The sequence below is a fragment of the Neopsephotus bourkii genome, unplaced genomic scaffold, assembly GCF_033783945.1.
Source record: "Neopsephotus bourkii isolate Nb327-2 ecotype Australia unplaced genomic scaffold, CSIRO-AGI_Nbou_v1 NB_107, whole genome shotgun sequence".
NCBI classification, from domain to species: domain Eukaryota; kingdom Metazoa; phylum Chordata; class Aves; order Psittaciformes; family Psittacidae; genus Neopsephotus; species Neopsephotus bourkii.
The window spans coordinates 2357801-2384103 of record NW_026900624.1 but is presented as its reverse complement, the minus strand read 5'-3'; the positions used below and the strand labels follow the sequence as shown (position 1 = coordinate 2384103).

The window sequence follows — 26303 nt, the reverse complement described above, 5'->3', positions numbered from 1 at the left end:
CATGAGATTGGGTTTGGGTCTTTGTACTTCCTCCCACTTCCTCCCATTGGTCTCCTCCAACACAAGGAAAAACAGATGCAGGTGCACAGTCTTTTCTGCTCACCTGTAGTCAACTGGTATACTGGGTAGAGCAAAACGGGACTCCCTCAGTGAACTATTTTCTTCAGAGGATGTTAGCAAAATGGGACTCCCTCAGTGAACCATTTTCTTCAGAGGATGTTAGGTCCACGGAAGGGACGTTTTTCCTGGACACAGACTTTTCAATTTTGGTGGGTAGTATTTATTCTTCTTCAATCATCCCACTGTTTCTCTTAAATTTGAAATTGGTGCCTGTTACTTCAGTAAAAATATACTTTTTTATAAGAAGTAATGGGGAAAATTGATTTCTGTTTGTTCCTCTCTTTAATCTCACTTGCAGGAGAACAGTAATGTAATGTATTACAGTATTGATCTTGTCATTCACTGCTTTTTGCATAAGGCTTCTTGAGAACTGTGCTCTCTGGGAAAGGTTTTCTCAGCCAGATGGGCTCTTTACCATCTCTAGGAAACAGTAACTTGCAGTTCCTACAACATGTAGCAGGCTTGCATTTTAATGTCTCTTTGTGTTAGCTGTTTGTGTGTGGCTGATGGGCCACAGGGCACTGTAGGCTGAAAGACCATGTATCTTGGACGGTAGTTGTGCAAATCTTTTTCTGAATCAGCATTCTGGATCACTAAGCATGTTATTAGGTAAAACAGTGCAAAGAATGGTCTCACTCCATGTGACTTCACAAGGTAACAGTGAACACTACAACCACAGAGCAGAAGACTGAAAAAGAGATATTAATAGGGAGGATTTCTGTGTCTTGCAACATTCACAAATGAAGCAGTCAGGAGACTGAATGAAGCTTGGCCTATGTTATTCTTTGATACGTGTTAGGCAATGTATGGGATTGCTTGTGGGGAACAAAAAAGAGAGCAACAATACAATTCCAACCCTTTAGCAGCTATCCACTTTGAATTTTAAAGGGCCAGATCAAACCCCAAGTTGCAGCATTCTGATGAGGAACTTGCACCTGAATGTCTACTATTTATTCATGTGTATGAGGTGAACTATTCTTCTTTCATATTACATGGAAAATCTTATGGTCGGAGTTTATGCAGAAAGGAAAATAGAAATTATTGGGTGGGGAATAGAACATGCAGTTGTAATGTTTGGTTGACTGTCTGTCAAATAGAGCAGCCCACAATTTCTTCACACTTCTTCAAGGCTTCAGGAAGTTTCATTTATCTCTGATAGCCTAAGACATCAAGATCAACCTCTTTTTCCATCCTGAACTTTTAATGAAAAGGTCAGTGAAGCTCTGATCCTATGACTGCTGCTGTGTGTCAGTATACCTTTTGAGTTTGGATATTTACATCTTCATCTGAAAAAAAAAAGCTTTTTGTCACTGGTAAGCAATAAAACCATGGATGTACTTTTCTCTTCTGAACTCATTTAATTCTAGGCTGGGAAGTTTCATCTTTACCTTCTAGTGGATTTCCCATGCTGATTTTCAACAAGATGTTAAACAGAAAAAAAACCAAACCCTAGTATGATTTTCTGTTAGCGATTCAGAAGGAGTTGGGACGTAGAACATAAACTCAATCCTAAAATGTAGTTAATAATGATAATTTCTGGATAGAGTTGATCAAATTGCCTAACATTTGTCCACTGCATCTCCTGTAACTGCATCTTAATGGCAAATGGAGGCCATTGGGTGTAAAGGTTATTTGGTACTGAAAACAATAAATAATGGCAAATGGAGGCCCACCATTGGATGTAAATGTTATTTGGTACTGAAAACAATAAAGAAGGATGACAGTTCATCACTGGCAAGTACTTCAAGTTATTGATGCAAGATTAAATCCTTAAAGACAAAATGGAATCTTTAAAGTGCAAGAATTTTGCCTTGAACAATAAGGGTAACCAGTTTCACGACAAGTATAGTACTGTATTTGGAGCAAGAATTAATAGGAAAAGAATCTGCAAAACCCAAACATCACAACTTGCTATTTCAACACCAGAACTGTGTGAGATATTTCTCTATCTTAAAAAGAGTTTCTAAGAGGAAAGTTTCATACTTTGTTTACTTTGTTTTGGGGGGGGGGTTTGTGTGTTTTGGTTTTTTTTTTTAAGAAACTACAAGTAAGTTTTGGATTTACCAGTATTAACTGATTTATGCAACTTTTAAACTTATCGTGTCCGTGAATTAATTAGTTGCCAATCTGACTGTATTTTAAGTGAGAACAGCACCAGATGGAGAGCAGACAGACTTGCTTATTAAGGGGTTTTACTAGAAGAACAATTCAGCAAATATACCTCTGAAACCCACTATTGATACTGAAACAAACAAAACTTTCCTAAGAAATTATCTGATGCTGTGACTGGGTTCAGTTTTATTGACAGAGATCAGTATCCTTTCCTTGAACTGTGCTCTGTCTAAAATAAAACACTGAGCTCAGTTATGACCCCCGTGAAGTCAGTAACTCAGTGCCAAATGTCTTCAACCACATTAGGACTTGGACTATTGTTTTTAAGACAAACACTGGCAATTACCTAATCTGCACACTTTGACTGCCATGGTAAGGGTTAGACTAGCTCTTTCATTTCCATGAATGCAGTTTAATTAGATTGGTCAAATACATTCAGCAATATGAAAGCAATCACACTGAGGCATCGCATTTCCTCTGTTCCTGCTTCTACACAGGTCCTGTGAGGGCAGACTGCTTCTCTGTGAAGGAGGAATGTAGACCAGGAGCACATTCACCTCAGAAAAACACAGGGTTTGCTGAAACAAATACAATATAGTATTAGGTCAGGTTTTGGGTCTTGCAGCTACCAGCTGCCTAGACAAAGGCAAATTCAGGCTGGCAAGGCACTGTTGAGTCTGACAGCATCTAACTTCAACAGGTGTTGATAGAGCCTGTAGGAGGTGTTGTCTCCTCACAGAGGCTGTCAAAACTATCAGGACAGCTTGAGAAGGCAGTCTCGCTAAAGGCTTTGCTTGTACAAAGAACCAGGCCATTCACAAATGCAAAAGATGAAAGCACGTTTCAGGAGAGTCCCACGCACCCACAGCCAAGACACACAGTTTTACGTTCACTACAACACTTGAGCATCTCAGAAATAAGATCATTGCGCTCGGAATGGCTAGTGGATACAGTCAGTGCCCAATAATATTTTCTGTTGTTCCTCTTACATTAAAGCACACAACAGCCTAGTTTGTCCTCCTAAAATCTAGAGAAACAATTAGATCCCAACAGGTCATAACCTTCTAGCTTGTATTCAAAGGACAGTCAATGCATGTTAATGCGTTAGTCATTTGTACCTGTGAAGCCTGAATCTACTTTAATGAGGCTGAATGTCCACTGTTAGTGACACATCTGGTGTAATTGTGGGAGAAGACCAGGCAAAGATCCCGTTGATCTTGTTTCATTAATATTTACATTTTCTCTGGAAAGATAGAAGTGAGATAGTCACCTGCAAATGTTCAATTTATTTGCAGTATTTGGGATGAAAAGGAATCTTGAGAGATTCCTTCAGAGAATGAGAAAAGAGCTAGATGAATACACACCAAAATGGCCAGTGAAACTTGCAACCACATCATTTGTAAAGAAAAAATCCTTACATGTATTACAGAGACCTAAATCTTTTATACGTTTCAAAAAAGGGCTTGAGCACCTCTGCATATGTCTATACAAGCTGTTGAAAAGAAGCCAGCCCAAATTTAACATTTAAATCTGTAACAGCCTGACACTTGCCTCACTGAAGTTTGAAAAGACCTGGCTGCCATCACTTCAGGTCCGTGCTCTACTTCAGTTACTAAGAAAGACCACCAGTGTAGACAAGGCCTTCATTACTTGCAAAGTGAAGGCTTGTGATAACCTATGCAAGCTACAGTTAAAGTTACAAAGATGCTAATGTGCATGTGGAAAAGAGACTGAAGCTGAAAATGTCATGTAATATTTACCTTAATCAGTGTTATCAGCCCCTTTTGGGATCCCGTGTGCAGCTTTAGATGCTGGAGCTCAGAACAGATGAAAAGACTTACAGGACACATGGTAATGACCCAGGGCCTCAATAAACTGTCATATTGAAAGCTGTTGGAAAGACTGGATTACTGCCTTATAAAGGATACAAATAAGAAGACTCTGGGCAAAATGTATTCTGTACAAAACCTGGTAAATCAGATAGACTCAGATTTTTTGTTCTCTGAAAAAAAGAAAAAAGAAAGTAAATCCAAGGATAGTGAATAATATGTAAGGGGGGAAATTTAAAAATGGGAAAGAAATTCCTTTTTGCATAAATGTAATTAACCTATAAAATTAGTGTCGCATGCAGTCACACAGGCCAAAAACTTAACTGGATTCCCAAGGGACAGAACACAGAAATATCCAGATTATAAACTACAGACAGTAAAACCATAGGTTGCTGTTCCAACTGTCTTTTCAAATATTTAGCTACTAGCAAGGCACGCTGTGATGCTACACAAGGCCTTTAAACATCAATTTCTTACTTGCAACCTTTCAGATATATTTTCTTAAGGAAAGTCCAAAAGCCTCACTTGCCTCAAATTTCTAAATTTCTTCTACTTTCTGGAGCTCCATTTTTTCCAGGTTAAGCATTACCTATTGACAGTGACACCCAGCCTTAGCTAAGGCCATGTGATGCCTTTCTAGAGAGCACAGAAACAGACTGGATCATCATTTAGGCTCAGAGGTGACAGTGAATTATAATTATCTCATGCCCACCCTTTTCTGAAGTTCACACTCGGTGATGGCTTTCTCTTGTTCAGAACAAGGCTCAGACTGGCTGCTACTCTGTCCAACCAGCAGTGGGGAAGTTTACCGAAAGCACAAGCAGTGCTATTCGAGTCTACATTTACCAAAGCCGGTTGCAAAACTTCTACCCAGAGCAGGCCTTCGGGGTACAAACGCAATTTGAACGAAATAAGGGTGAAGCAGGCATCACTCTGGTCCAGGTTCCAGCCATCAGCATGTTTTCCAGCTAAGAATGATAAAGTTTTTTCATACGTTATAGGATTAAGTTATTTTTCATTCCATACCCATGAAATTTGATAAGAGCTATGATTTATCTGCATATTGAGAAGCACAGGTCATTCTCAATGCCATGTGTACTTCATCATGGCTGAAAACAACTGCCTTCAATATCCACAGATGATAAAAGGAATTTAGCATTTGAAGCACATATTGCTGAGCAATTTGTTGAATTCTGCTCCTAGTGTACAACAAATAGTAGAGGTGGCATGTCTGTTTTCCAATCACTTTCAGTGAATTCCTGAATCCTCAGGTGACTTTTAAAAATGGTGTTTGTCTACCCAGGGAAAAACCATATTTGTTCTGGTTAGTCCCTGCACAGTCATTTTCTTTTAAAATAGTAAAGACTGAACTTGTTTTAGCATTCTGAAGTGGACAAAATTACACAAGTCAGGCCTACCTTTATTCCAGACAAATATGATTATTCACAGAGGAGTATGATCCATTTCAAGTCATCGTACCTCAGATCTAGGTATTTTTCTTTCACGTTATGCTTCCCAAGTGTTCCCATGCAGACAAAGCCTTAGAGCGTTAGAAAAAACCCTATCGCCAATGCTTAGGTTTTCTCTACAGCAGGAAAATTGCTGTAAATTCCTGATAGCAAAGTCTCAAGAGCCATAGTAATGTCCCTGTTACATACACTGCAGTTTCCCAAACAAATGTAGCTGCACCAAGACAGGTCAAAATTCTGCAATAGAAACTGCGAGATGATTCTCAGAACATACATATGTGGTGGCAGCACCCCAGAGACACTTCTATTCCCAACCCTACCTTATGATTCTCACCTATGGGTATAACAAAATGTAAGGCTCAACTATATGAGGATTTGTCTTTTTTTATTTTTTCTGGAAAGCATGCTTTTGTAAGATGTTCCTTGCCTTTAGCCTGTGTGCTTACAGCATTATTTTGAAAAGCCACTGGGCAGATGGCCCCCAAGTGTGAGTTAATAACTTGTAGGTAGCTTTTGGGGAAGCTTTTTGAAATCCCTTCATGCAAAATGATTTTGAAAACTGCCTGCCCATCATTTTTTGGCTGTTCTAGCAGACTATTTCAAAACGGTCAAGAGAAAATGGCAGATTATGTTCTACTTGCTTTGCAGCAGACTGTTACATTTAGTGGTAAAAGAATACAGAGGGAAAACAAATCACGCACAAGGCTTTTACTGAAGTTTTTTTCTAGAAACTACAAGTCCCCACTGGCTACAAGGTCAGGATGTTTGGGCTTCTGCCCCTCTCCTGCAGCACATCTACAGCATTTCTTACCATTCAAAATAAGTGCTTTCTGACAGAATAGGATAGGCTGAGTATTCAACGATCATGAGTCAGGTTTCACAGCATCATAAGGTTAATTTAAAAATCAGATTTCAAATGTAGGGCTCTTCCTGTTTACCTTCGGCTTGTTAGAGATACTGCATAATTTGCATAGTATAAAGTCAGAGTTACTGTTAGTGTCTCATCTAGTGAGCATCTCCCAGTGTTTTTGAGCCGGTTTTACAAGAAGTCCACGACTATATGATGACAAAATGATGCAGTCCTTCTTAACAATATCAGCAGATCAAATGCCTTCTAATCCCTGCACAGATCTGTCTGTATGTAAACCAATAAGTTTAACTGTCTGCCTCCAGGGTGATGCTTTAGTAAACAGATTATAAAAACAGAAAATAGAATATTTTCAGTTGGAAAGGACCAACAATGATCACCTAGTCCAACTGCCTGACCACTTCAGGGCTGAGCAAAAGTTAAAGGATATTATTAAGGGCATTGTCCATATGCCTCTTAAACACTGACAGGCTTGGAGCATCAATCACTTCTCTAGGAAGCCTGATCTGGGGTTTCACCATCCTGTCAGTAAAGAAATGCTTCCTAATGTCATGTCTGAACCTCCTGTGGCGCAGATTTGAACCATTCCCATGAGTTTTGTCACTGAATACCAGGGAGAAGAGACCAGCACCTTTCTCACCACTTTCCCTCCTCAGGAAGCTGCAGAGAGCAGTGAGGTTCTCCCTCAGCCTCCTTCAAACCAGACAAACCCAGAGTCCTCTGGCTCCTCCTCACAGGACATGCCTTCCAGCCCTTCCATCAGCTTTGTTGCTCTGGACACATTACAGGACCTTCACGTCCTTCTTAAACTGTGGGGCACAGAACTACACCCAGCATGCAAGGTGAGGCCACACCAATGCTCACTACAGCAGGATGATCACCTCTTTTGGCTGGCTGGTTGTGCTGTATTTGATGTACCCCAGGATGTGGTTTGCCCTCTTGTATGCCAGGGCACACTGCTGCTTCACACTGAGCCTGCTGTCAACCAGCATCCGCAGGTGCCTTTCTGCAGGCCTGGTCACCAGACACTCCTCTCCCAGTTTACATTTGTGCCCAGTGCTACTACATCCCAGGTGCAGAATACAGAATTTCAACTTGCTAATTTTCATCTCATTAATCATAGCTCAATGCTCCAATCTAGATCCCTCTGCAAAGTCTCCAGTCCCTCAAAAGAGTCAACAGCACCTCCCAGTTTGGCATCATCAAACTTACTAATGGTGCATTCAGCTCCTGTACACAGATCATTGATAAACACATTGAACAGAACTGGCCCTAGAATTGTCCCCTGAGAAAACTGAACCTTGGCCTGAGGTATTGAAAAGAACAGCTAAGAGCTCCAAGTTGATAGTTACAGGGAGTGCATTTCTTCTAGCACAGCAAAACCTCCAACAACAAGGGATCAGGAAAAAACACCTCCTCTGGGATAGGGCCAAAACGAGGAGCATAAAGAGCAAACTCCAAAATGTACTTTCTTCTCAGAAATCACATAATGCTAATGCATATGTATCTATATTTTCTTTTTAAATACCCCAGCTGCTTCACTGCTTACAGCTCTCATGAGGAAAGGCTGAGAGAGCAAATGCACAAGGGTTATTAGCCTCTTATGGCATCACTGGAAGGGTCTCATTCACAGAATTGGTTATGAACACAGTATAAGAATCTCAATAAACACTTCATTGGCTAGACCAGAAAAGTCTAGTGATTAGGGTGACAAACATGTTTGCAGACAACACACAAAAATGCATGTAACAGCTACCCTAGTAGAGAGCAGTTATTCTTGCTAGGTATACCTTACACTTTCATTTTAGTTTATGACTATAAAACATACGGGCAAAAAGTGTGACCACAGGGTCTTTAAAAATTAAGGTATTAGTCTCCCCATCAGGATGTGTGCCTTCTCTTCTGCACCCCAGCTCTGTGTGATCTTGGGAAAGCTGTGTAGAACTCAGTTATGCTTTTCAGATCTAGTCTTAAACACAGCATAGTAACATGTTTTGCTTTTCTTCCTGTCTACTCTTTTATCAGGCCAAAAAGTCCTATAGCAAATGCCACTGGTGAGCATAATATATATGGAATAGCTGGTTAGTAAGTAGGGAAGAATGAACTCTTCACAGAGTGCCTTATGCTTAGAAAAGCAAGTAGGATGAGCTATTACTTGGTCCCAGGAAGTAGAGGAGCTGCAGCTAGAACTGCCACTGTGCAGGGCTGCTAAGGGGCATGCAAGCCAATCTACTTAAATCCAGTCTATTTAAAATCCAATAGAAAAGATCCAGCCTTCTTGTAAACTCTTCTCCTCCTTCCTTCTACCCCTCCACACTCACCACTGCAATGCAGCAGTTTTGTTTCGTCAACTTGTAAAACACCAGGATGGCATAAGATGGATGATAATGAAGCTGACCCCAAACTCACTGAAACCAAGAGGGCTCTCTCTCCCTGCATATCTCCCTTTTCCCTCCAAATAAAATAGACTTTAGAACAAGTTAGAAGCCTGAAAAATATTCTGGAAGTAATACTTGAAGGAAGGAAGTCTGTCCTGGTATGTAAGTCACTATTTGACTTATTTCTAAGCACAGCTCTGCTTCTCACTGTTATTCTATAAATCCCATCTAAACAGTATTTGCTGCACTTCAGAGATGTCTGTGAACATGCTGTTAGTGTATTTCATTCACCATGTCTTTCCTGTTTTGATAGGGCAACAATTTAAGAGCTGTAATGTTACAGCTTTTTCCTAAGAGAAGCAGCGGTAACTCAGGTCTTTCTTTCCCCATGCAGTCAGTTACCTTTATAAAAGTTGAAAAAAATCCCAAAAGTTTCTTCAGAGCTGTTGTCCTTCTGCCAAATTTGGTTGCAAATAGCCAACAAGCTCAGAAGTTACTGCCACATAAAAGAGTGACTAAAGGAACCTAGTTTCCCTTGGAAACCACCAAACCCTTCTCCAGAATGAATCAGAGTGAACCCAGTTCAGTTGAACATACTGTTGTCTGTAAAGCTGATATAATCTATTTCTGTAGTGCTCCAAGCAGCAGATACAGAGCAATCCCACCAGCAAATGATGTGTGAAAATAGCTATATCTACACTTCCTGCTAAGGCCACCACTGAGCCACAGTGTCCCTGTGTGGGGAGCTATTCACAACAAGAGCTGGTCCAGGGAGCCCTGCCAAGGCCAGAGTACTGCACCCAATAGCACACAAGCTGGTGTATGCAGCACCAGGCACAACCACATCCACACAGCCCTGCCAACATGTCAGAGGAGAGATGATGATGAGGAAGAGACTGCTAACTCTGAAAAAGAGAGAGAGCACTGGGAGCATGATAGCATGCAAAGACCATGCCACAACCAAGCATCCTGCTGTGCATCCAGGGAGAGCAGAGGGACGACTGCATTGTTATGTCCACCAAAGCACCAGGAGAACCATAGGGCAGCTCAGCAGATTTTGCTGCTCACAGAGGCAAGAGGCTGCCAGTCAGCAGACTGGGCTCAGTACTGAGCTCAGCTGGAGCTGCAGGGCCCTGCCACTCACTGAGCACTGTTTTGCCTCAGTGAAAAGCACCAGCTCCTGGCTCCAGGCTCCTACTGACATCCAAACTGAGCAGAGCCAGCAGCTCAGCAGGAGCTGGCTGTAGCCCTGGATGTAGACATAGCCAATCTGTTCTCAGTGAGGACTGATGCTGAACCCTTAGAGCATGTCCTGCACTGGTTTAACCCCTGTGCAATCCCTTGTTCACTTGGGATGGTCCACTTCTCTTCAAGGGCGAGCAGCACCTGACCTGTGCTGTGTGAAAGCCTACTATCTGTTAACAAGACATTTGCTCTGATGAGGCAGTTAAAATGAGCATGCTGCAAAGCCTATAAAAATTATTGACGTTCATAGCACCATTAATCAGCTGCGCTCATCCTCCAAATTCCACCACCTCACTGTGAAATGGAAAGCTGCAGCCTTGATTCACTGCACTCCAGCTCCGCTCTACACCGTTTTGTCCCAGTCACGTCAGCACTGAACTCGAAGGAACAGCCACAGATCAGGGAGATTTGTCTGACCACTTTGTTATCCTTGGAGTTAAAACTTGGAAAATCCATTTTTTGCCAGGATCTTTTGCTGTACTTGTTCCCCCAATTGGGAAAGATGCTAATTGGCTGTTTATCATCTGGTCAGAAAGGGGAATTGAGTATTGCTTGAATGAGTCACAGCCTGCTGGAATTCCCTCCTGCCCCTTCCTTAGGTGTGTATGCCACACACCTGAGTAGAGAGACACTTCATGAGTAAGGCTTCTTTTCAGTGAAGGTACCTGGCTCATGTTTCCAATTCAACAGAGACTCAAACTTTACAGGATCAGCCGCTGGCAGCACTCCCAGGATATTTTTCCATTCGCACATATTTCTAAAAATGTCAACGCCAGTCTAACCACTCTCATCTGGGAAGCCTGACATCAGATGTACATTAGCCCAGGAAAAAAAACATGATCCAAAATGCAAGCCCCTTCTAAAAAGGAAAACAAATTCAAAGTATGTTACATTGGCTCCTGCCTCTGTGCTCTATGAAAAAAAACAGGAGGAAAATTTAAAGTGTGATTTTACACCCATGACAATTCAATTAGAGAATCAGACAAGTGAATAGTACGGGTTTCAGGGTTGAGAGGTGATGGTATGTGAGATTCTTATTCAGGCCCGATTCCTGCATGTTTGGGTTTGTTACTCAACAGGAGACAAAAAAGGTCCCAGGCAGAGCCTTAAGAGCCATGCTTTCTTTGCAGTCCTGGGATTAAAACCAGACAGTTAAACAGCACTGCATTTGACTGTGGGAGAGCTTCCCCAGGGAGGAACCATTTTGGCTTGAGCATCTTGTTCCCGTCATACATCTCTGATTATTTTCTATTCCAAATCTGGACCTTTCACACACCTTCCCAGCATCATCTGCTTCGCATGAGAAACTAGTGTAGACGAACAAGACATGCTATGCTGCCATTTTGCAAGCTGAATTCAGGAATAAGCAATATTGTTTCCACACTCTCTTTTCCCCACAGCACGTGCTGTCAGCATGCATGCTATCACTGTAAGAGAGATCTCTATTTAATTCAGCCTGTCAAGGCTCAAAGAAAACAAAGGGTATGACTGCAGCCCTAAAGTCTATCTGAGTAGGATTCCTGAAATGGAACAGAAGTTGACTTCAGTAGGACTAAGCCATAATTACAGAATGAACAGAGAGCAGGATGTGTTCCTAAAATACTTTAAATACATATTTCACTGGCCATGAATACTGCAATAATGACTTTACAACTTCTCTCACTAGGGGAAATTAATAGAAAGGCCCCCTCCTCTTGCTGGCTCCAATGGTGATTTTTTTCACTTACCTCCAAGATGTGTTTAGTTCTTGAATTATACTTTTGCTTTCTTGTAGATCTACATGTTTTTTTACATGTTGATTTTAAGTTTGCATCCTGTCTGTAAGCTTAATAATACATAAATATTATGAACAGAGGTTTTATCCTTACTCATTTTTACAAACAACTTAAAGACTGATGCCCTGGCATAAAAAGTTTTATCAGATTTTCCAGGTGGTGGACCTCAGCATTCCAGACCCCAAATTTTAGTGGTATTTGCTATAGTCACCTAAGCCATTGACCTACTCATCTGCTGCAGAAAACCACCCCTACAGCAGAAATTCCTCAGCCAGTAAGTTTCATTGTCTAGAACAGCTGCCTGCGTTGAAGAGTCCTTCATAAGCCTTCTCCTGCCACTCCTACTCAAGGATGACAACAGTTGTCAGAGAAGTGAGACAAAGAAGAAAACTGAGTAATTAGGAGATGAACTATTATCAGTGGAAGATCATATGGGATGCATGCTTGCCTATACAAAAACTAAAAATGAAAGCCCATTCATAGGTTCACTTGTCCTTAGTGGTCCCTTCAGAGGGATTTGCTTCTTACCCAGTTGTTGAAGTGGTTGACAGCATCACCATCCTGAATTATTGCAGTTAGAGCTGTCAAGATCCAAGAATTAAAATGTCGGAAAAGATTTCAAGTGGAAGTTTACTTCTAGACACGCACTCTTGCTTCTCAGCCTGACTGAACTTAACTAATGTTCCAGTCCTTTGGGACCACAGCAGAGCAACATGCCAGCATATAGATTCAGCTTGAAGTTACAGTATTCCAGTGGTGTTCCACTTCCTGCTCATGCTGGGTGGTCCATAGTTTCTACAGCATTAGAAGCAGTAATACAGTCACACATGCTTCTAGCAGTTTTGCTTCCAGTATTACATTCAAAATCCCAGTGTTCCATAAGGGAAGCTTGGTGATGCTTTCAGACCAGTCTTTAATTGCATACACATTTTTCTGAGGCCACCTCAATGGATTTAGAGAAGTCAAACCATCTGGAAGCTATGCTCAGAAAGAATGTATTTGTTTAGACCTATAGTTATTCCCCTTTGAGGTTGCTGTTAGTTTAGGATTAAATTCTCCTTTTTAGCATACATGCAGAGAGAAGTAAACTGTGTAAAACCCATGGACCAGCACAGAAAGGCCTTGTCCATGTCAGGCACAGGCCAGGCAAACATCTGCAGAAGATCATTCAAGTGAGGCTGACCATTTCTTTGGGAAGGAAGCTGGCCTCAGTGAGATCTCTGCAGGTCTCATCCTGACTGAATTTCTTTGCCTACAGGTACAAGCGTGCCCCTAACCCCTTTCTTGTTTGTTTGTGCCTTATTTTTCCTTTCGTTATTGTCTAGTGCAGCCCAGCAGACAGCAAGATCAGGAGCTGCACTTGGCTACCAGAACCTCAACTGCATCACAGTTCCTAAGCAGAATACAAGATGCAGCAACTGAAACATAAGTTACAGCCTACACTAGGGCTGTGCAAACAGGAAAATCAGTCAGACAAAAAACAAAGCAACAGTATCCCGCTCTCACTGTCAAATTCACTTGTGCTCCTCCATTTGCACTTAAAATGTTGGGGGGAGCGAGGGTGGGGTGGTGCCTTTTAGTATAGTTGCATATACATGAGCTCAGGTGGAAGCAGAATTAGATGAGAACAGATTGCTGCAGAAATAATTGTGCTCAGTGAATAGAGACTATTATTGTTTAAGGTTAAGAAAGTACCAATGGGGGAATGCATAAAGCTTTTGAGATACTCCAAGAAATTGCCTTAAGGCAAGATGCCATGTAGCATCAAAGCAGTGCATGCTTCTCAACCCAAAGTGTGAAACCGAGCAACATCTACACTTGTCAGTTAATCAGTTTGAGGGAATGCTCCCAGGCCATAATCACAATAGATTATACTGTTAAAGGCTCCTGGTCACACTTCTAAGTTTGTACCAGAGACCTTTCTTTCAATTACTTCCTAGGTACAATCTGGCAATCACCACAGGCCAGGAACTGAGCCCATTAGGCAGTTTGCCTCCGGCCACCTTGTTTTAGAGGGAGACTCTAACAGTATGAACACAGGCTGTTGCATGCCAATTGGCCTCAGTGACAGAGAACGCTCCTGGGCACATTTCATTTTCTAATATAGATGCAGTCAGGATGTCTATGAGAATTTGTATCTCCTCCTTAGTGGAATATCCAGCTTCCTTATTAAGAACAGAACCTACCCCATTTTCCACTACCAAGAAGCAGTGCAAATTCCATTTTGAAATGCAGAGTGTTTCCAAGCCTCCCAGAGAGATTCTTTCTCATGCTCCAAAATTCTACGCTCCTCAGCCTCTGCTTCATTATCAGCATGCATCACTGAGATCCTTCTTACATCCTTGGTACTCTTCCAACACCTGTTCAAAGTGATTTCAATTCAGAATGTCAAGAAGACAGCTAACATTTGAGAAAAAATCCTCCAAAACTTAGCCAGGACAACCTTGGGAACACTATGTTGTGCAGTCAAAAGGATTTTGCTATCAGAGCAAAACAAGCAGATGAAGTTAGAAAAATATTTAGCTTCTAATGATAAATAATTTTTCTCCATTGTGTAATAATGATACTTAGCATTTCTGCAATAGTTTGCCTGTTGCAACCACTGTATGTGAGCAAGCTACACACACCTGTCGGTGGTGTCTGTGCTTCAGAGACAGATAGGGCCCCTGAGGAACTGGTACTGTTTCCATCTCAGCTCCAGAGAAATCCAGACTGAAATGCCTTGGATACAGTTTTTGCCCACAGGAAGGTTTGGGACATTTCTAAATGTTCAACACACTGGCATCAGAGCCACTAAAGTGAGCACTGTAACCCAAATAATAGGTCACTTAGAGATACCCCTCCAGACAAGTGGGCAACAGGAATTTGAACAAAATTCTGCCATTTACAGGGACTTACTTCACCAGGCCTGCAGGAAGATGCCAGTGTCTGCTTTGAATGAACACTTAAGCACACTTTTCTAAAGACAAGTACCTGTATCCTTTCTTTCAAAGCACTGTGTAGACTTTTAAAACATGATCCTGAGAGATATCATGCAGGTATTTTGCCCAGTAGCTGAAATCCAGAAAACCCTCTGGAAGACACCATTCCTTTCTTAGGCAAACAAACTGATATCTCAGCTATAAACTCATGCTCTTCCCTTTCTTTCTTATTTAGCTTGAGGAACATTTTGTCCTTCAAAGCACAGTGGCTAAGCTTTAGATACAGGGTATTCCTTCCCAGAACAATCCTTGTCACCCTCCAGACTGACTGTTGACTGTTTCTGCACATCATTCTTGTGCATGGCCAGAATTTCTCAGCACGTTAAAGATTATATTTCCTAACTGAAACATTACAAGAATTAATTGCATACTAAAAAATAATAACAACAACTATGTATTTTCAGACCAATCTTTCTTTAAACAAGCCTTTTATGCAGCACTGCCTTGAAAATTATAGTTTTCTGCACTAAGGAACTCATAAAATTTGTTCTGCAAATTCACATTAAAGCCTTCCCTCAATTGCACCCCCTCAGATTTTCAAATCACTTTAAACAAGGCAGAAAAAAATTATAATGCTACACTGCTTAAATAAATCAAATAATTTTCAGTTGCGCCTCCCCCCCAGTCACATGCATTGCACTTAAACAGGGAAGAGGGAGAGGAAGAGGAGGTGGAAGAGGTTTTAAATTTGTCGAACTTGCTTGACAGAATTAAGTATGGTAGAATCTAACTAGTCCCTGCTAACTCTGGAGGGAGCAAAGAAAATCCTGGTATAGATTTATGAGATTCTCTGGGGAAATTACTAAGTGCTAGGATAGAACCACTGAAGTGCAACCATATAAACAACTTTAATGTTACCAACCTCTGCTGCCTGTACACACCTCAGACCCTTAGACAGCTGTGCTACCAATCTAGTATATTTAAATTGCAACTTTTCCTCCAGTACCTTCATACAAATTGCAACCCAAAATATGAGTATTTACTATGCAACTGCATTCTTGTGATAAAGGCTGCAAGGTTTCATTGTACTCCTCACCTACAGGAAACCACCACTGCCTGGCCTGGGTTAGAAACATGATCTGAAAGAAGCATATTTCAACGTCAGACAACTGGAGAAGGGTAGAATTACCACTGCCCTGACAGGGGAGTTATTACAGCATTTCCATCCAAGGTGGCTTCTCTAGCAACCTGCTTTCCTATGTCAACTTTAACATAACCATCTCTAGCAACACATCCACATGAACCTGAAGGGAGGCAGCTGTGGAGTGCTCAGCACTAATCACATCTATTACATATAGCAGCAAGACAGCTCTGCCACTTATGACTACTATCACTACCAAGTATACTGTGTGACAAAAGGGAAGGGATGAAATGAGCAGTGAGGTATTAACACAACGGGTAAGACCTAGGGTATTCCAAGAACAAAATAACTGGAGTTGGAAGAGAAGGCAAAAATGCATATCACCCTCTTTTTAGAAGCAGTGAATCTGCATCTTCTCAGATAATACTAGCGAAGACTGGGAAACCCTTAGTCTAAGTTATTATTCATGTGAGAAGAATTGCAATTGGTGACATAAACTACAAAGGAGAAACCAACACAGGATGTTTTTTAAAAAATGCAGTTATCCCTGGCTTCTTGCAAGCTGTTTCCCACAAGATCACAGATGACAGTCTCCATGGCACACTGCAGCTGAAACACAGAAACTGGATATATCTTTCTTTTTCATCTTCTGCATGTCAGACAACTTCTAAAACCTACAATGATTTCTTTAGAAACATCCTCCTCATTACAGTGCACGAGTGAATTCCTAATACAGAAGAGAAACTGCAGCTAACTTTGGGTGAATGCTAAATTCCATTTTGAAAATTATTAATTCTGCAGTAATCATATAGTGTTTGTGTGCTGGGAAGCCCATGCTCTAATGAAAACACTGTTGCCAGCCAGGAAGGTTTGTAATTTTACTATTAGGTCAGGGCAATTCTGAAAATTGAGGCAATTTGCTGCAAATCTGAAGCAACGTTGTTCCACTGGAAAGGGCCACCCCGTTCTCATATCACATCAAGTCAAATAAGAAGAAATTCACTGAAAACAAAGCCTGTGGCATCTCTTTCAGAGCAACGGAAACAAGACTGCAGTCCAAGCCACTGGATTTTAACAGTTCTGATTTGGATTTAGCCAGGCATCAGTGAGAACAGAATTCAGGTATCTGTCCTTAGCATAAACTTCTTAAGGAAAGCCTCAGTGCTGGCAATGCAGAGCTAGTCCTAAATTGGACTACCTGTTCATTGTGCCCTGGAGTGGGATTTCACATTGCTGAATGACAAACTCTTTGCTGAGTCAGATTCATCACATAGGCAAAAATATGTGATTACCTTACAGAGGGCAGCTGAGCTGTAAGTTCAAGGAAAGTGGCATATGACTTGGTACAAGCACAAAATCAAGCCCCATGCATTTACAACAGTGGGGAACAAAGCAAAGTTAGGAAGTGCTGATACTGTGATGAGAATCTGGTGCTGTAGTTACTGGTTTCAACCCTGATGATTTCAGCCAAGCTATACTAACTATACGAACATGCTTACTTGTAGTACTCAGGAAGACAGAAATGAGTTTTTATTGCATCAATTGGTATTATCAAAAAAAGCAAAAAAGAAAATAAAAATGCTTCCAGGTAAACAAGCCATCTTCAAGGTACTGGTTCACAACAGCTCTGGGTCTGCCTCTGGTTTTGTCTTTTTCATCAGTGGTAAAAATAAGAGTATAGATACCTGGGAATCAAAAAGTACCAAATAAGGACACTACGTTATCAAATTACAGAAGCGAGAAAGCACTGCACTATATATACTAATTGTGTATTAATGTTATTCTTTTTCTTTAAACAAGTTGATATTTATCTTTGCAACTTCTAATTCCAATTAATTCTTTAGTCATATCATGATGAGCTTTAGTTTTTTCCTATTCCAGTTAACAAAAAGCTTCTTATTTCACATTATTTTAATGATACAATGCCCACATTTTTCACAATATTTCATCATACAAATATGAGGGATACTCTGGCCAATGGAGCCACAGGTTAAGTTCTGGAGTTACTGTTTATTCCTACTGTGGGTTGACATATGGACATCAGACAGTATAACCCAGGTTTATTGAAGAATATCAGCACCCTTATGTCCCAAATTAAAGCAAGAGCAACAGAAATTTAACAAGCTGACATGGGGAGTGGTTAATGCATACAGCAAGAACACCCCACCCCACCCCAAACTGTACCGAAGCTACAAATACACTAAATGGCATGGTCTAAGAAAATATTTTGAGTTGCTGAATATAAAATAAACCTTGGCAGAAAGATTTTGGAACAATGATTTTGATTGTTTATAGGCTATGTTATTATAAAGGCCTTTTCTCTTCCATTTTTTAATTTGTAGCCAAGTTAGCCTATGGAGGGAGGTTAGTGAAACTGGTGGGTCACACAATGACAAGCTAAAGCTGCACCAAAGGCTGGCAGATGATGTTAAAGCTTTATCTCAGTTTCCTGGCTGTTCCTCTGCCCTCAGCAGGATCAACCTTGTTATTAAGCGAGGTCTCTGACACACTGACTGCCATACGACATACCAATTCCATCACTGGCAAAGCAGCAAGACCAATGCCTTGATTAGGTGTTTAAAGCCCTCCTTTTGTTATTCCCCAAGTGTGGCAGCAATCTGCATGTAGGCCTTGTCAAATTTCACTACTGGTCATGACATCTTGCCAAATGACCTGAACAAATCTCGCAGAGGTAGCTGTCACTACAGCTAAGCGGCACTGTTGCATGCTGCTAAATGGTCTCCAGGGTTTAGGTCACAATTAATACATTTAACTGATACATTTCAGAAGAGTAAGTCTTTTTGCATACATACCTCTCTTCACTGAGACTAAAAGTGCACTGCTATTTGCTTTGTTACCTAATGAGAGGTGAACAGCCAGTGCATGGAGAAGGGAAGCTACTTCAGAGCAACACTCAGTGTGCTGTGAATCAAGAGCCCAAAAACCACCACCACCACCAGAACAGTGCTGTTTGCAGTATGAAACACCACAGAACAGCCAACAGAAATGCCACTTTCTCCTCACAAAGTCCAAATAAAAAGAGCACACAAAAGAGAGATTTGTCTGTGCTGTTCAAAGCAGCATTAACTCTGCCTCAGTGTTCAGTGACCCCATCAGATGGGTCACAGTGCACAAATACTGGCATACAGCCCTTGCCTGCAGAGCCATCAACAGCCATGCAAGAGACCAGGATTGAGACCACAGGGTGAATCTCTCTCCTCCTCTTCCTGCTTCCCCCTCTGAGATCTCGTATTTTAGATGTCCCAGTCCAGCCAAGCCCACTCATTTTTGTGCCTCTCCTATCCTTTTCCCCTTTGAAAGGCTTGGTTTTTCCTCCCTCCCACAGCCTTTCCTCTACAATGCTTGTATATAGAAGATCATTGTACTATTGTTCATAAAGTGCTAGGAGATGAATGAAGTTATGTAACTGCCAGTTTTTACCATTTTTTAGAATGACGGAAAAGTAAAATGGGAATGTAGACTTCCCTTGGGGCCAGGCTAAGCAAACTAACATCACCACTGACACAAAGGAATATCCACTTCAGTATCCCCAAAATGGAAGAATGGAAGGGTAATGCATTTCAGTACATACTGTCCTGCACATAACAACAAGCCATTACTAACTATGGCATGTAGGCATGCATGGGGTGAGAAATATTCTGTGATGTAGCTCCTAGTAAAGGAAGTTTCCAAAAAAGTGTTAGGGTTTGACTTTGGTTTTTTGGTTTCGGGTGGTTTTTTTTACATTTACAATGATTTTCTGTTCGTTAAGCTCTGCTATCTTGTGGCTTTTGATACTCCAAAGAGGTTTTATTCAGTTTGCTATTCATTCCAGGTCAGCTAACATAAAATCAATAATGGTTTGGACAGATTTCCTTCTTGTAATGAGCCTAGAACTGGCATACACAGCCTAAACTCTCTTCCTGTTTCACATCTGCAGGAGCTTTCTCAGAGTGATTTGGCTCTCCCTTTCATGTATTTTTGCAGCGGAAATTTGCATCAACATGTTACAAGGCTTCTACACTGTTTGTATCCCAGACACAGACACATGCTGCCTACTGAACTCAATGAAGCTTCTTGACACCAAAATCAATTATAGCAAAAGCTGGTTCTCACTGCAGGAAAGTCCAATTACACTCTCCTCTGGGCCAAATCTGCAATTCTTCATGCAGACAATGCTAATACTCATCCTGCAACTGTTCATGTAAAAACGACTGCTCTGATGAGTGAGCAGTGGCTGCAGGAAGAGGCACTCTTTCTATAGTAAGGATCTGGTTCTCTGATTTACAGTGTCCTGCACTGCCACTTGTTTACGGCTCACAAACTATGCACCTAAATGTTTACACCAAAGTCCAGTGGGAACTAATGGCTCAAAAGTTTCAGCAGGGTATGTAGTTCATCTTTTAAATAACTATCTCAAAGATCACTGCATCCAAAAATACCTGCTGAACAATGCTTTACTTAAGCATGGGCTTGAAGCTGAGCTCAAACCAAGTGCTTTGCTGAATTGTGATCAATCCATGTTTCTGGTCATATTACTCAGTTTCTGCAAACAACCTCTCTCATTAGAAAGCAAATCCTCTACTGCCTTATAAGCCAATAAAATGCATCCTTGTAAAGAAGGTGTCAAGGCCGAGTTTGCCTGAGCTGTGGTTGACAACTGTTTAGAAAGCTGATCCAAACAAATATTTTCAACCACATTTTGAGAATAATTGTTCTCCTTTTCATTGGAAAGTTCTCTTTGTTTAACACGGAAATATGCAGCATGTTCTTTCTAACTGAAGGTGAGGAATGATTTCACAAGCTTGCATATAACCCTGTGCAGTAATCAGGGTATTCTGCTCTCAGAGCTTGGTCTTGACTGGGAAGAATTCTAGTCTCAGTTATAGCAGGGCACATACGCTGTAATCCAGAGCTGCATTTTGCAGATTGGTTCCAGTGGGAAGTTAAAGGGCCCAGCACCTTGCAAGACCAAGTCCTGGGTTACCTCTGCAAACATGCAGAAGGGTTCAACAAGCAGTTGTGATAACATAACAGTTCACTGCCACTGAAGGGTGAGGATTTCACTCCTCCCTGCTTCCTCACTTCCCTATAACTGCGGACATTCTCCATCCCTTCCTAGCACTGGCTCTGGCAATCACTCGCTTTACAACTCACTAATTTGACAGAAAAATATCTACTTTGTTCTTCTTGTTGCTGCATTGGATTTTCTGCCAGATTAGTGAGGTCAAACAGCTCCTGGAAGAGAAGGCAGTGCTTATTACACTTGTATTTGCACAAGGACAGAATCAATTCAGGGTTAGCAACAAAAAGACACAATGGGAGGAAGAAAACTGAAAAGGAAGGAGGAATAGAAGGCCTTTCCTTTTCATCAGCAATGCTCAACCCACTCTCCATAGCCCCATATACATAATTATAATAATCACTGTTAGGTAATCCATATCATTAATATCCAGAAGCCTTCCCCATAAGCAGGGTTCCACTGTTACATGAGGGACTGCATATACACACTGCCCCAGCTCTAAGGAGCTGACAGCCTAATTTGGCACAATAAGCAACTAGAAGAGCAAAGTATGGAAGACAAAAGTGGTCAGGGAAGTGGAGGTAGTAGCTAGAGGAAGACATAACCAAGCTTCAGTCCTGAAAGACTCACTGAATTGTTCAGTACATCAGGTGAGTTAGATGGATTTAATCACTGAAAGTAAATCAAACTACTTGCCTGAGAAAGGAGCTTCACTGTACGGCTGTCAATGATTTAGATCTCAGTGTGTGCAACAGGCGAGTATATCACTCGTTTCATTTAGGCTCAGCCTTACTAAAGGGCTTAATTATGCACTGCATTTCAACAATTATGCATTGCATTTCCCACTAATTATGCATTGCATTTCCCACTAAAGCAAACAAGAGATCTGCCCAAGTCAGGAGTGCAGCTGAACTGGGCAGTTTGTGCATCAATCAGTCATGTTGCAAACAGTTTCTCAACATATTACAGCATCAATCCCCTTCTAAATAAACAAGCAAATCAACCAAGAAACCAACATCTAAAATTAATGTGAAAGACCCTGTTCTCTATTATCAGATTCAACATCCTTCCCCCTCTCCCCAGGTTTTGGGCTGAGCAATGTTTGACAGCTCTTTATACCAAACATGAAAAATACTACTTGCCTGGCACATACCATGCCTGCTTTATTGAAGGGGAAGGAAAAAACATCATATATTTGGCCATTATCATTAAACAGCATGGTAAGGGACAGGTAAGCAGAGTTTGAGTTTGGATGAAAGAACGTCGAAGCACTGCTTTGCAAAGCTGATTTATATTTTTCACAGTTCATATAGCTGAGATACCTGCATAATTTATAATCCTGATTTAGTATTTACTTAAGTTGTATTAGAAAACTTGTTAGAAACAAACCTTGAGTGTTGACAATCAAGACTTCTCTTTCTGCTAGTCTTGCTCTGCCACTGTATGTGGTGAAGGCATGAAACATCCTTCATTAATAAAACAGAAGTTTCAGGGGAAAACAAGAGTCCTTTGCAATAGAAACAATAACACAGCTTTTTGAGTTAAAGAAGCAACTTTGTGTCCATCTTCACTAGTAAGCTGTACAGTGCTGTGTTATCATGATGAAGATAAGCTGTCATTTGTCTTTCAGCAACATCTTAACTGTAAAATCCACAGTACTGAAAAGGTTTTGTTTGGAAATAAAAAGAAAACAAGGATGTGTTTTGATGAAAGGTGATGCTTTCCATCCAAGTCCAAGATATAAGCCACGCAATGGTTATTTAAGAGCACGGCATGCCATGTTAGACTCTTTCAAGTGCCATCCATTTCCAGTCTATGATAATTAGAACCAGTGAACTGTGTACATAAATGGTATGGATGAATAAAGGTAACTGATACGCATGCCAAAGTAATCTGTACACTGAAAACAGTTTTGCAGATATTGCACTCATACTCTTTTCATATCTATCCACTCCCTCGTGTTTTTACTCTGTTGTGCACTTGGATCAAAACCAGTAACAGCAGACAGTATTTTTTTCTCTTTGGGTCTCAAAAAACTAATGAAGATAGACATAAACCTGTAAAACTACAAAACCCACAAAAACTACACATACTTTTTTTTTTTTTTTTTTGAGTGGGGACAGTAAAGCACAGGACTAAATTATTTAGAAATTCTGAAACAGCAAGGTAATTAATAAAGTTATTTATAAAGAAGTGTATCTACAATATTTAATAATTTAAGGCTCACAAGAAACTAACATATCAATGACAATAGAATTTTTCTGCTATAGGGTTAAAAGCACCAAATTCACTTCACATACTATGTAACCAATCTGTACAGACCACAAGTGGAAAACTCAGAAAGTGCTGATCTGCTGATGTTCCTAGTGCTTTAAGGATGTTGCATTTCACAGGAATAAAAAATCCCCTTTCAACTATAAATACAATTATACAGATAGAAAACATACTGGAATAATTTCAATTTGAAACTACAGTACAAAAACCTCAACCTCCCTCCCCCCCAATCCATTCATTCTCCACACACGCATCCTCCAACTCTTTAATACTAAACATGGAGCAGCTGAATTGGTTACAAATGACCCATTTAAAAGCAACCACCATTTGCCAAAATAAGTTTCTACAAATTAGATTTTGCACTGTTGTAATTTACCAGCTCCTGCATCATGGAGCATAGCTTGTTCTTAGTCTATTTTAAAAATAGGTGACCCTTTGTGTCATGGAAAAAGAACATAAAAACATGTATTCCTGGAGGACTACTCAGGACAGTGATCAATTTACAAAATACAGCCTGAGTTAAAAAAACTAACTGGTACCAAAATAATAATTATAGTAGTAAGTTTCTGACACCAGCAAATCCTTCTGCATCTCTGAACTAACTCTCTCCCCTCCTTACAGGTCTGTTTCCCTGTTGGTGTCCAGACAGAGAGCATAGAGGGATTTTCTGAGATCTACGTTACTTTTTGCTTTGATATTGGTTTTCTCTAAGGAGCCGGTGCCGTTGTTGAACCCCTCACTGTTTTCCAAGTGCACAACAGATTTGTTCAGAGAGTTTCTACTGGCTCTTCTCTTCACATCTCCCCCCGCTGTACTGCCCTGCGCACTACTGTGTTCATCTTTGAGAACAGCTTGCTCATGATCAGTCTCTCGGTGGTAGAAATAATTGAAATTGGACACAATGACAGGGACAGGCAGGGCAATGGTGAGCACACCCGCAATGGCACACAAAGAACCCACAATCTTGCCCCCGACGGTGACAGGTCGCATGTCCCCATATCCCACAGTGGTCATGGTTACCACTGCCCACCAGAAGGCATCAGGGATGCTGGAGAAATGAGACTCAGGGTCATCAGCTTCGGCAAAGTAGACAGCACTGGAGAATAGGATCACCCCGATGAAAAGGAAAAAGATGAGGAGGCCCAGCTCCCTCATGCTGGCTTTCAAGGTCTGTCCCAAGATCTGCAGTCCCTTGGAGTGCCTGGAGAGCTTGAAGATCCTGAAGACTCTGACCAGGCGGATGACTCTGAGGATGGCCAGGGACATGGCTTGCTGCTGGCCCCCACCCCCATTGCTGCTGCCAGTCCCAGGCTGCTGCTGCTGGGCCAGCTCAGTTCCCAGAGTGATGAAGTAGGGAATGATGGCCACGATGTCAATGATGTTCATGATGTTGCGGGAGAACTCAGATTTGCTGGGGCAGGCGAAGAAACGGACGAGGAGCTCAAAGGTGAACCAGATAACACATGTGGTCTCAATGATGAAGAAGGGGTCAGAGAGACTACTGGGTGGCTGCATGGGTTGGGGTTCCACAGTCGTGCCGTTCAAACCTCCACCTTGTGTGGGCTGGGGCACAGGCATCTCTCTCTCATCCCTGAATTCTGGCAGGGTCTCCAGGCAGAAGGTGATGATGGAGATGAGGATAACCAGCACGGAGACAATAGCGATGGCTCGGGCTGAGCTGGAGCTCTCAGGGTACTCAAAGATGAGCCAGACCTGTCGCTGGAACTCGTTGTGGGGCAGAGGCTTTTCCTCCTCTTTGATGAAGCCCTCGTCCTCCCGGAAGCGCTCCATGGCCTCCTCACCCAACTGGTAGAAGCGGATCTCATCGGCAAAGACATCGATGGAGACATTGACGGGCCGACGGAGCTTGCCCCCGGACTGATAAAAGTAGAGGATCCCGTCGAAGCTGGGCCGGTTGCGGTCGAAGAAGTACTCGTTGCGGAGCGGGTCGAAGTAACGCATGCGCTTATCCGGGTCCCCCAGCAGCGTGTCGGGGAACTGATTGAGGGTGCCGAGCTGGGTCTCGAAGCGCAGCCCCGAGATGTTGATCAGCACCCGCTGGTGGTGCATGGCGCCCTGGCTCGCCACCGCAGCCGCCGCCGCCTCCTCCTCCTCTTCCTCGCCCGCCACCGCCATGGCCATGCCCCGGCGGTGCCCCCCTTCCTCCGAAGGGCCCATCTCCATCCCCGCACCGCGGCGCGGCGGCGGCTGCGGTGGCGGTTGGGGCGTAGGGGCCGCTGCACGCTCTGCCGCCCGCTCGTTGGTGCCGCACGCGTTGCCGCTGCGGCGCCTCTCGCCGCCTCCCCGAGGGGTTAGCGGGGGCCGCTCCTCGTCCTCCGGCGGCGGCGGCGGGGCACCCTCCTTGCCGTCGTTCACCCGCGGAGCGGTAGCGGCGGAGCCGGCGATGTGCAGCAAGTTGCCCCTCCGCCGAGCCCGGGCACTGCCGCCGGCCGTGGCATCTTCGCCGCCTGCGATGGCCGTGGTGCCGCCGTTCTCCAGAGTCACCAGCGCGATCTCCATGGGCAGCGGCGGCAGGAGGCAGGCGCGTCTGAGGCGGCGGGCATGCTGCGCTCGCCGCTCCGCTGCCGCCCCCGCCGCCGCCGGTCACCTCCGGCCGACCGCCCTGCCCTGCCCTGCCCTGCCCTGCCCTGCTCTGCCCTGCCCTGCCCTGCCTGCCTCCGCCTCACTGCGCGGCGTCGCACGGCCGACCGGCGGCCGGGGAAGCCGCCCGGGGACCCGGATATGAACGAGCGATCATTATATTATGGTCGCTTGACGTCAAAGAGGATCCCTTCTCCTCCGCGCTCCTGTGCAGGCACCGGGATGCCGTTTCCCCCCCGCTCCGCCCCGCGGGAGGGCTCCGCACCGGAGCAGCGACACGCTCCTGGCAGTGTATCGCACCCGTGGGCCCCCAGCAGAGCGGCCGCTGAGAATGCCCGCAGGTTCCGCTGGACCGCGGCGTCGAAGGGATATGGGGAGACGGACAGGGGCTTCGCGGCGGGGACCCGCTCCTGAGAAGGGGGAATCCCTCCTCCCCGTGGGGATAGCGGTGCGGCCCCCACGCGTGATTTTCTTGCTAAAGGGATTACTCGCAGAGAGGGCTCTGGCTCTCAACCCGCAGTCCCCGGTAATGAAAATCATAAATAAT

General features: G+C 42.9%; 1 protein-coding gene across 2 annotated transcripts in view; it reads right to left on the bottom strand.

Moving 5' to 3' along the window:
* LOC133214747 (potassium voltage-gated channel subfamily A member 5-like) overlaps nt 1–26057 on the bottom strand; it is a 31609-nt gene extending 5552 nt beyond the window's left edge. For both annotated transcript variants that reach the window (XM_061357972.1, XM_061357962.1), the window contains exon 1: nt 22271–26057. In XM_061357972.1, coding sequence (XP_061213956.1) covers nt 23771–25675 — 1905 coding nt within the window. In that variant the 5' untranslated portion in view covers nt 25676–26057 and the 3' untranslated portion in view covers nt 22271–23770. The remainder of the gene's footprint in view (nt 1–22270) is intronic.
* Nucleotides 26058–26303: the final 246 nt, after the last annotated feature.